Raw genomic sequence first — 12211 nt, forward strand, 5'->3', positions numbered from 1 at the left:
GACACAACTGAGTGACTGAACTGAACTGAACTGAACTGGTATCTATAGATACCCTTTTCTTCATCAATTTCTAGATACATATATATTATGTTTTGAAAGATAGGTGAAAGAATTATTGTTCCTAAAATGACTTTAAAATTATCAGTCATTTTCTTAGGAAAAGCAGAAAAGTGAAAGTGAAGTTGCTCAGTTGTGTCAGACTCTTTGTGTCCCCATGGACTGTAGTCTACCAGGCTCCTCAGTCCATGGAATTTTCCAGGCAAGAGTACTGGAGTGGGTTGCCATTTCCTTCTCCAGGGGATCTTCCCAACCCAGGGATCGAAACCAGGGAAAAGCAGAAACCAGAAATAATATGTCATTGACAGTACACAGCAGTAGAATAACGTTTGCCTCTTAAGCTTCTTTCACCTTGTGTTTTTCACTTTGGTTTTTTTTTTTTTTTTAACATGTCCTGTGTTTAACCATTCTATTCTTTGGATTGTTAACGTCTTTTGAAGTAAACCGTTGCTTTTTATTAATTATCAGTGACTGTTAAGTATTTGTTCACCTCTAACTAATAAATACATTTTAAAGGTACTAAAGAACAACAATGATTTTGTAATTCCTATGAGATGCAAAATTAAATCCAGTTCTTATATTTGCAGGTTGATAGGGTTATAAAATAAAAAAAAAAATCAAGATTACATGTGGCACTATATTTAACTGAATTAAGAAATTTGTGAAGAGAGTATGTTGCTAATGAAAGCTAGTTTTGAGATTAGAGGTCTGATTGAAAACCTAAAGTCTGTTGTTACTATGTAATTTCCTCTTGAAAGAATGAGCTTTAGTAATGTTACAGTCAAACTTTGTGAACATTGTTACATAATGAAAGAGTGGGAAATGCAGAAACATTTTAAGCAAGCCAACTAGCTTTTATGCCATAGAAAACTTAGCCAAAGGATGTTTATATAATCAGAGTGAATGAGGCTGAGTCATGAGCAGTTGTTTTTTTTAACATGTTTTTCTCAGTGTTCTTTGTTGAATTAACTGAATTAAGAAAAATAATTCTGAAAATGGATTAAAGGTATAAAAATTATGCTTATTGTAATGAAACAATTTACAGGTCTGTCTAGGAAAAGAAATTAATAAACTGTCTTCCTCTTAATATAACTATCTTTTCTTTCAGTGTTTTATGTTAAATTCTTTGTAGTAATGTTCAGACAAGCTCTTCTCAGCTCACCAAATAGTTATTTGGTATCTACTGTACTATCTACTGGAGAAGGAAATGGCAACCCACTCCAGTGTTCTTGCCTGGAGAATCCCAGGGACGGCAGAGCCTGGTGGGCTGCCATCTCTGGGGTCGCACAGAGTTGGACACGATTGAAGCGACTTAGCAGCAGCAGCAGTAGTACTATCTACTAAACTTGAGAAAATCAAGGCTGACTGTGACAAAGATATGACCTGTCATTCATGAGTTTGCAAATAAATAGATAAAAGAGTAAGATTTATAAATAAATGTGTGAAAGTTAAAATAACATAATTATATATAAGAATTGTTCCATATAAGTAGACCAAAGAAAATAATTGTTTTTAGTTGGGAAAATAAGAAAAGTGTTGAGCAGGTTTTTAAAGTATGAATACAAGTTTAATATATGATTTTTTCTTGTGTTTTCATATTTTTATGTAATTCGTAGGGGTCTCTTTTCTATATTATTTCCTTTGAGTGAATGAAAGTTGCTCAGTCATGTCGTGTCCAACTCTTTGTAATCCCGTGGAATACAGTCCATGGAATTCTCCAGGCCAGAATACTATAGTGGGTAGCCTTTTCCTTCTCCAGGATTATTTCCTATATCCTCTAATACTTTCCCCTTTGCTCCTGCTCCCTTTTTTTGGCCGTGTTGCACAGCATGTGGGGTCTCAGTTCCCCACCAGGGACTGAATCCTGGCTCTCACAGTGAAAGCATGGCATCCAAGGCACCGGACCACCAGGGGGTTCATGTTCCCCTTCTTTATTTACCATATTCTTTTGTCTTATTCAGATTTTTTTCCACTTCTCATTTTCTTTTATTTTGGTATTCCTTTTTTTCTTTCTATTGTCTTTTCTTTTTTTCTCTCATATCTTTTTGACATTTTTTTCCCCACCTACTTAGCACATTATTGGACTGCTTTGTTGAATCCCATCTCTCATTTTCTCCTGGTCCTCATGATGTATTCCTAAAAGTTTTACAGGTGTCCCCAGCTTTTTGAAAGTTTGCTTCTATATCGCTTTGCTTTTACTGAAGACCTGCATCAGTACTTGATTTCACTGACTAAAACATCCAAAGAGGATTTTCACTTTTACAGAAAAGAAAGGTGAAAAGTGGAAACAGCGCCTATTGATTGTTGCAGTGTGCACCCTGAGTGGCGCTTGGTGCCACCACACTCCTTCCCAGGGAGCTACACTTGGCATTTCAGTGTCAAGCTGCCCTGGCTTTGAATTGTGTTTATATCTCAGCATTAGGCTCTGAGTATTGAGTTGTGTCTGTAAACATCTGTGCCTTATCTTGATTTATTTTGTACATCAGTTAGCAAGATGTGTCTTAATGTAATTGCTTCTTTGTGTTACTCCACTTTGACTTATGAAGGGTTTCATAGGAGCATTCTGCTTTCAGATAGCAGGGGGAACCTGTAACTAAAATGTGTTAGTATTACTTCCCATTCTACCACTAACACTGATCCAAGGCATCAGCACCTCTCCTGGATTATTATGATAGCTTTCTTACTAGGTCCCTGCTTTCATACCACCCTCTCCAATCCTTTAGCTACACAGTAGCCAAAGTAATCTTTTAAGACATAGGTCAAATGATGCCACTGTTCTGATTCACACTCCACAATGGCTCACCACCTCACTCAAAATTGAGGTCCGTACAGTGGCTTCAAGATCTCGTGTTACCTGGTTCTTGTCACTTCTACGGCTCTCTGCTTTGTTTGCTCCACTCTAGCCACATCCAGTTACTTATTTACTCAGGCAGGCTAAGTGTGCTTCTGCCTTACAGTTTTTGCATTTACTTTGCCTGAAATGACCTCCTCCAGATTATCTGGATTTCTTCTTCCTTTACCTCTTACAGTGCTTTGCGCTTGTTTTTTTTCTCCGTTAGACCCTAGCATACCACATTATTTAGAATTGTATCCCTTAATTCTCTGGTACTACCTATCTCCCTTTTCTACCTAATTTTATTGTATAACACGACTTTCTCTGTATATTTTACTTGTTTAATTTCATGTATTTTGTAAACTCTGTTACATTGAGAATTTTTCTATGTTTTGTCTGTTGATCTTGCCCTGATACGAAGTGTAGTGGCTGACACATAAAAGGTGCTGAAAAATTTTTTATGGAATTACTGACTGAATATGATTTTCAGGGTTTTTTATGGAATGACTGACTGTACCATTTTCAGGACTGTAGATTATTTCGCATATCTCAAAAAATCAAACTTGAGACTGTTTTTAACTTGAAGATCTTGTTCCAGATATACTTGCTGAGACTATAGCATCAGTTCTTTGCCTGTATAATAGAAATTTCTCTCTTGTAACCATGGAACAGAGCTCTAGTTTATTATTCTAAGTACAGTTTTTATACAGGGTGAGGCTCTCTCTGGAAATGATTATTTGTCTGACATTTAAACAACTACCACACTAGGCATCTTCTAATTTTTCCTTTTCACACTTGTGACTTCCTCTGCAGGTTTTGTTATTCTCAGTTGCTTTTAACCATACTTATATATAATATGGAATATTTTAGAGGGGTTTCTGTTTCCTTTGCTGAGAATGGAAAGTCCCCCATTTCCCCACTACCCCACCCCACTCCCGTTCTCCTTGTTGCTCAGTATCATTTCCAGGAGAAAGTAGAAAATTTACCACTAAGCTATCACTAAATTTCTATCAAAACTTGCTAAATTGTGCGGAGGAAAAAGTGAATGTTATGTTAAAATATAAGGGAGTGACCCACAACACTGGAGAAAATATTTGCAAATCATACATCTAGTTTATGATTTAGAATCTAGTATCCAGAATATGTTATATAAAGAACACTTGTTACTCAACAATAAAAAGATAAATATCTTAATTAAAAATTGATAAAGAATTTGAATAGACGTTTCTCCAAAAAAGATATACAAATGGCCATTAAGCACATATGGAGATGTTTAACATCACTGATCAAAGCCACAGTGGGGTACCACTTCATACTTACTAGATTGACTAAAAAAGCCAGTGACAAGTGTAAGTGTTCATGAAAATGTGGAGAAATCAGAGCCCTCATACATTACTGGTAGGAATATGAAATAGCAGAGGTGCCTTGGAAAACAGCTTGGCAGTTCCTCAAAATTTAAACATGGAAGCTATCATATGATTTGGCAATTCCATGCTAGATTATATACCCAAGAAAATCGAAAACATGTCCCCATAAAAACTTGCGTGTATGTTCATAGCAGCATTAGTTACAATAGCCAAAAAGTGGAAAGAGCTCAGTTTGTATCAGCTGATGAATGAATAAACAAAATGTGGTATATTTAAAAAGTAGAATATTATTGAGCCATAAAAGTAGCGATGAAATACTGATACATGCTGCAGTGTGGATGCACCTTGAAAAATACTGTGCTAAGTGAAAGAAGTAATACACGATGACCACATATTATATTATTACACTTCCATGATGTGTCCAGAATAAGCATATCCATAGAGACAGAGTAGATGAGTGATTGTCAGGAGGTGAGTTGAGGGGCAAGTGGGGAGTGATGAAAATGATCTGGATTAGTGAGATACAAGTATCTGCATAGCTTTTGTAAATATATACTACTGATTTGTCTGCTTTAAAAGGATAAATACTTTAAAAAGGGTAAATATTATGGTATGTAAATTATACATCAATAAAAAGATGTTAAAAATGTGAAAGTTAAAGGGAGTGATTAAGAGTGTCAGATACCATCAACATCAAATAGAATCTCTAAAAGGTGCCATTCAAATTGGAAATTGATTTTTGATCATTTTATCATTGATCATGGAACTTAGCAATTGATCATTCACTGGTGATATGGGTGAGAATTCAGTGGAAAAATGAGTTGACTTCAGTGAATTGAGTGAAGAGTGGTAGATAAAAATAGAATGAATACAGACTTTTTAAAAGAAGCTTGACAGTAAAGCTTCAGAAAGCATGAGAAAAGAATAAATGCTGAATAGAAATAGGGAATGGCAGTGTTTTACCTATTAGAAATGATAGGAACCTTTAGTACATTGTGAGGAAGAATCAAGAAAGAAGAGAGGAATGTAGGTATAGAAATAGAATAATTATTCAAGGAATGAAATAAAAAGCACAAATAGAGATAAGGCTTAAAACAAATGATCCATCTCCTGAGAAAGATTGGAAGAAATTAAAAAGTAGATATAGATAAGTTTATGGAATGAAATTGAGGAAATTGATATCATTTCTATAGAACTGACTTTATTTTTTTCTGAAGTAGTAGGAAAAGTTAGTAGCTGAGAATGAGAACAACAAGGTAGAGTAAAGACACTGAGGTGAGTAATGGAGGTTGGAATAGATGCTGGGGGGAGAACCAGAGAGTGTATTGTCAGTAATAATAATAAAATAATGGTTACTCCTATTGCCAATTAGGTATGTAGCTATTTTACCTACACTATATTTATCATCATAATAGAAAACTTAGGCTTAATGCAGTTAGATAACTTTTCCCTTGTCAGTTGAAAGATGATGGGATTTGATATCACATGTACACGATTTTAAAGTTACATTCAGTCTTTAGGTTGAAGATACTAAGTATAGGCTGTCAACATCAATGGATATTTATGGCTGTCTTTCATACTTTGATTTTTTGTTGTTGTTTAGTCGCTAAGTCATGTCCAATTCTATTTTAACCCCTTGGACTATACCCTGCCAGGCTTCTCTGTCCATGGGATTTCTGAGGCAAAAATACTGAAGTGGGTTGCCATTTCCTTCTCCATGGGATCTTCTCAATCCAGGGATTGAACCATGTCTCATGCGTTGGCAGGTGGGTTATTTACCACTGAGCCACCAGGGAAGCCCCGTATTTTGATTTAGCATCTCAATAAATAAAGTAAAAAAAAAAAAAAAATGGGAAGAATCTATTAGACTTACAGCGTGCTTTAAGAATTCAGCAAACGAGTTTTCTTCTCATCTTTTAGTTACGACAGCCTCCAGTTAAACGTTTGAGACTTCGTGGTGATTGGTCAGATACTGGACCCCGAGCAAGGCCTGAGAGTGAACGAGAACGAGATGGTAACTATACTTTGGTCAGCTTTTTAAAAATTAATATTTTAGCTTGTTTGCATTTTTTCACTTTATAAGTGATATTGTAACAAACATCTTTGTACATATATCTTTGTACATGAACTTGTGCAAGTATGTCTTAGGATGAAATCCTAAAAGTGGAATGTGTGGGTCACTGGATAAGTGGATTTTAATATTGATAGTTATCAAATTACCCTCTGAAAAGTATATACTATTTTGCATTCCCACTGAAAGTCTAAGAATACATTTTTTGCCACAGCAAGATTGGGTATTATCAAACTTTATAATTTTTGCTTTTGTATTTGCTATAGAGAGAATTGAAAACTCCCAGTTTCCAATCTGAGAGTTTTATAAGAGCACATAAAAAATTTTTTTTCCCCCTCCTATCAGATGCCTTTGATAGGCATTAGAAACTACTCTTTGGGAGTGTTAAGATGGCACATTTAAAATAAAAGTAATGTTTGTGATTTTATATAATAAATGGGTCTTATTCTAATTTCTGAAATCTTTTAAGATCAAAAGCATATTTTCCAATATATTAGTGTTTGTATTATTTGACATCATATTTTAAAATATAAAGCTACATTATATAAAGGTAATAAAGCATAGAATAAATTCTATTTTCATAGAAAATACAAAAACAGTTTTTATTTTAAATTATATTATTGTAGAATAGAATTATCACAGTTTCAATTTGATGGGATAGTAAATTTGAAAATGCCCTTGGGACTACTCAAATATTTGAAGGAAGAAAAGAGGGGAGGGAAAAGATAAAATATTTTCTGGTTTCAGTTAATTTCAACTATATGTAATTTGCAGTAAATGATGATGAATATAAATTCAGTTTAAGTGAATTTAAGTGAGAGGGCAAACCTTCAGTTTAGGGAAATTTAAGAGAGAGGTCATACTTTGTTTTTAATCTGTTCAACTTAAAATTCATGAGCTCTTCCTATCTGTGTACTCTTAGGCCTAAAGATGTGGGTTGGGGTAAGGGTGGGACTGTGGAAGTAACTAAGGATTGGCAAAGATGTAGGAGGAACTCAAAATACAGATGAGAGTGATTCATATATACATTTACTATAAAATGTGATGATAGCCCTAGTAGCTTTACGTATGCATTCATATAATTTATTTAAGCAATTTGATTTTTAATTGCTTTCACTTTAAAGGCCTTCAAATATAGGTTTTTACATTAATGAAAGAACTAAGTTCACTGATAAGACCTGTTTTGTTATCATAGGAGAGCAAAGTCCCAATGTGTCATTGATGCAGAGAATGTCTGACATGTTATCAAGGTGGTTTGAAGAAGCAAGCGAAGTTGCACAAAGCAATAGAGGACGAGGAAGATCTCGACCCAGAGGTAATTTTCATTATTAATTAAAGCTACCAGAAAGCTTGCAAAAACTATTTTTTGAAGTCAGTTTTATTTATATTATCTAATGTATACCATGTTTTATATCCTTAGTGATCATAAAGTTCTTACTGTATTGTGTGGAACAGTAGAGGACAAAGGGTGTTGGGTATAATTGTTCGTTTAGGTTCCTCTTGACATAGCCCTCATTGTTTGCTTTTCTCAAGTAAAGTAAGAGAATCTGATATTCTGCCTTGTAAGTCCATTTGTATGTATTCTGAGAGTGGGTGTAGGTTAAACTCTGTGGATAAGTAAGTTTTATGTAATTGAATAGTTTCTTCTTTTGGTTATTTATATACAATGGTTATTAATTGCTATTTCTGGCATTAGCTGACCTATTTTCATATTTTGGTTTACTACTTTCCAGCTTTATGGTCTTTGATAAGTTACCTATCTCTGTCAAAAGTCAGGAATATGAAAGTTAATTCCTACTTGCTTTAAGTCCCAAAATGAAAATTTCTATTAAATTTCATTTAAAAATGGTTCTTGTTAAATTCTGCATATATAAACTTAAAAAATTTCTTAGACTATGGATTTGCTTAAGGGTTATCACATTTGTGCTTAAATTTAAACTAAGATATATTTAAATCAAGATAATTAAAGGAAAAAATTTATATTCTGTATTAGCATCTTTTAAGACATGAACTTGATTAATTCATTCTGTATCTTTCTTTTAATAATATGGATTTGAAGCAAAATCTGGGAAGTTTTTAACATTTATTGAGTATTCTTAATTATTCTGTTGCAGATAGCACAAGGCCTGCCACAACACATTGCAGACACTGAAGCCTTTTAAAATCATGATCGCATCATGTTGTTCAGTGGCTAAAGCGCTGCTGCCAGTGAAGTGGGAATTGGGAACTTAATCCCATTCTGACCTAATTTAGCTTTACTCTTGTTAATAAAATTTTTCATTAAATATTTTCCTAAGGATACTATTATGTTACAGAGTGGAAATATATTAATATAAGTCCCTTATCCTTTCATTGTTGTTGTTCAGTCACCAAGTCGTGTCCAACTCTTTGTGACCCTGTGGACTGCCATATGCCAGGTTTCCCTGTCCATCTATTAAATCAGAATTATCATCTTCAAACTTAAGGAACAAGACATTATTTATAGGCATCTTGCAAGCTGTTAATAGGCATCTTGCAAGCTGTTATTTAGCATTGTCTAAGTAAAGCTGCAATATTGAGCATTTTGCTTGGAAGGTTGATTATTGTTAACAGGAATGTGCCATAGGTAGGTTTTTTACCCCTATTAATTAGCATGTTTGATTAAGGTACCAAACCACCAGTGGGTGCTTTTGATATCCTGAAATTATCTATTTCTCTATGTATGTGTGCGCATATATATTTCTTGAACATCTCTCTTTAGAGGAGCTGGTTTTGGAAAGCATTTAGTATTTCAGTTTGTATTACAATGTGTTTTTTGAAGGTGGGACGAATCAGTCAGATGTTTCAACTCTTCCTACGGTCCCATCAAGTACTGATTTGGAAGTGGGTGAAACTGCAATGGAAGTAGATACTCCAGATGAACAGTTTCTTCAGCCTTCTACATCCTCTACTGTGTCAACTCAGGGTCATTTGGCATCATCTTCTACAGAAAGCCCTCATTCTACTTCTTTGCTGTCTTCTCCAGACAGTGAACAGAGGCAGCCTGTTGAGGCATCTGGACACCGTACACATCATCAGTCTGGTGAGGATGTTATTCTTTAAATAGGCTGTGATTCTTCTGATGATTTTTGATAATGAAAACTTTTTAATGGGTTATTTTGAAAGAAACTGAATTATATCAACTTATTCTTGCTGGAAAAAATGATCAAAATGACATGTAATATATGAATATGTAACTTAAAAACAGAATTCAAGTGTGCCTCACTTGCATGAATTTTATCACGTAGCAGGAAACTGCAGTTTACCCAAGACAATTCTTTATAAAATGTAAGTATCAGAAGACAGTGTTTAGACACAGTTTAATGTATTGACTTAATGATTGTTGGCTTTAGTGAAGATATAGCCCTGGTTATTATTAGTTGCTTTGTATTTATTTATTTTTTTATGATTTTTCTTCAAATCATGAAATACTTTCAATACATTCTTTATGATGAATTTTATATGGTCTTTTGTCATCTATATATGCAATTTACCAAAAGAATTATTTCTCCTTTATTTACATGAAAAAAATTTTAACAGATCCTTGTCTTCTTGGTATTTGATGTTAATGAAAAAAAAATCAACTTCTAAATTCTACTAAAATTGCATTTTTTTTTCAGTATTCCTCATGTTCACACACCCCTTCTCCATGGAATGTACTACTGTTTACATCAGTAATCTAGCATATATGTCTGTAGTTTACTTGGCATTTGAACTGTATACATGTAATTATAATAACCAGTAAGATGTTTATTCATATTTTTCTTTGGGATTTTTAAGGAAGCATTTTACTCATATATAATAAAAATATTAGCAACTAAAGATACAGCTGGGAGGCCCAAGCTAAAACCTATAAGAAAAATTCCTAACAGCTTTCCTAACTGCCAGATTTAATTTTTATTTATTTTTAAAATTTTATTTATTTTTATTTAAGTTTATTCTTGATTCTCTGAAATTTGATACCAGATCACCAAATATGAGGTGTTTTAAATTAAGCACTTTTATCAGTATATCCCAGTTTTGGTAATTTATTTCCAGTTTCTATGGGAATAAAAGCCAGTCAGTTATATGACAATTAAATAATAGATGAGTAAAATTTACCTATAAAAATAAGCTAAAGATGAGCTATACAATTGGGTTTTCCACATTCTCTGTATATTCTTGAAATATACAATATTTCAAGTTATGGGAAAATAACATATTTGGAGGGTTTGGGAAGCTGGGACAAAATCAGCTAAAATTTTGCTTTCGAAAACAAGTAAAATTGGTAAAAATAAGAGTTTTTAAAGTGATAACATTCTTGGGAATAATCTTAAAGAGTCTGATCAATTGTAAGTTTGATCACAGCTTAGCAAGAAGATTGTCTGTCTCATTTTCATGTTCCACTGAATCTTAACTGATTGCAGTTGTTTCTTTAACACATTTCTGAGTATACTATTTTGTAGGGAATTTCATTTTTCCTTTTTGTCATAGATTGTTAACACATTCTAGTACTGCATTTCAGATTATTAAATCCTTTTTAATATTTGATGTAAGTGTTAGATACTGTAGTCATTGAATCATTGAAGAGAAAAAAACATTTTAGTGATGATCCTATGACATCGAACATTACTTAGCACTTTTGTCTATAAGTTTTCAAAGAAAGATAAAGACTTTTGACTGGTAGATTATGGAAAGAATTTTGGCTGACTAAGGAAAATGGAAATATTTCCATGTTACCAAGATAGTATTGCTACTGAGGAAAATGATTTGATGTTAGATGTAACATCTAAAGATTATGTCTCTGATTGTTTTGACAATAGGCCTTAGCATTTTAACAATAAGGACTTAATGCTGTTTATGTTGCGTTTTTTTTTTTCTCAATCTTTTATTCAGTTCTAAGTCCAGATGGGTTTTTGGGTAGTAGGAATTGCCTATATTGGAAGGGAGTGTCATTCTATTACTGTCTTGCATAGAAATAGAAAAAATGAAAACGTAGGCTTCTTGCTTTTACTGTGAATATCTATTTTAAGTGTTTGTATCTTTCATTTCTGTCCCTTCCTTTTCTTCTGTCACTTTTGCTGGGGTGAAGGAGAGGCCCAGTGGGAATGTGGGGACTTGCTGGGCAGCACTCCATCTCATTGAACCAAATTATTTGCCTTCTCTTGGTCTGCAACTGAGTCACTGAATGTTCGTGAGGAATTATGTGACCACAGACTTCATTGGGCACTCCGCACTGTGTTAGAACAGTCTGCAACTGTCACACCTTAGGTCTATCAGACTTTCAGCACTACACTTTGTCCTCATCCTACTCCCTAGCCGATAACCTTCTTTCATTCATAGTAGGGGGAAAAAAGCATTCACTTTCCTACTTTTGAATCTCTCAGCTTTCCAGCATCTGTCCTCACATTGTCTATGACAGAAGGGGTCACATTGTGGGAAGAAGTGTATCTGCTCCTAACAGAAGCTAACCAGTGCAGTTTCTATCTCTTTCCATCTTTTCAAGGAGTTTGCTCCTTGTCCTGCATCTTTATTATTACCTTTTCTGTTGAATTTTTCCTTTCCACCTCAAACATGCTCTATTATTCTCTTGTCTTAAAAAAAAATCTCTTAATTGACCCACATTCCGCTCTAGACTCATGTCTTTGCTCCTTTTATAATCAGACTCTTCATAAGAGTAGCTGACATGTACTGTCTCCTTTTTCTTACCATGTTCCACTTATTTACCTACCAACCCTAATCTGCCTTTTAACTTCCTTTTTCACTGAAACTTTTTGTCAAAGTCACTAGTGACTTCCATTTTGCCTCAAAAGTATACTTCTTTCTTTTAACCCAGTTGTGTTTAGCACAGTCTGTCACTTCTTTCTTGAAGCACTTTTGTTTTTG

General features: G+C 34.0%; 1 protein-coding gene across 9 annotated transcripts in view; it reads left to right on the plus strand.

Moving 5' to 3' along the window:
- The window catches only part of DCAF6 (DDB1 and CUL4 associated factor 6), a 184353-nt gene that overhangs the window by 87077 nt on the left and 85065 nt on the right, over positions 1-12211 (plus strand). For all 9 annotated transcript variants that reach the window (XM_070366876.1, XM_005896961.2, XM_070366886.1 and 6 more), the window contains 3 exons: positions 6178-6271; positions 7524-7643; positions 9129-9389. In XM_070366876.1, the coding sequence (XP_070222977.1) occupies positions 6178-6271; positions 7524-7643; positions 9129-9389 (475 nt within the window). The remainder of the gene's footprint in view (positions 1-6177; positions 6272-7523; positions 7644-9128; positions 9390-12211) is intronic.

The sequence above is a fragment of the Bos mutus genome, chromosome 3 (assembly GCF_027580195.1).
Source record: "Bos mutus isolate GX-2022 chromosome 3, NWIPB_WYAK_1.1, whole genome shotgun sequence".
Classification (NCBI taxonomy): domain Eukaryota; kingdom Metazoa; phylum Chordata; class Mammalia; order Artiodactyla; family Bovidae; genus Bos; species Bos mutus.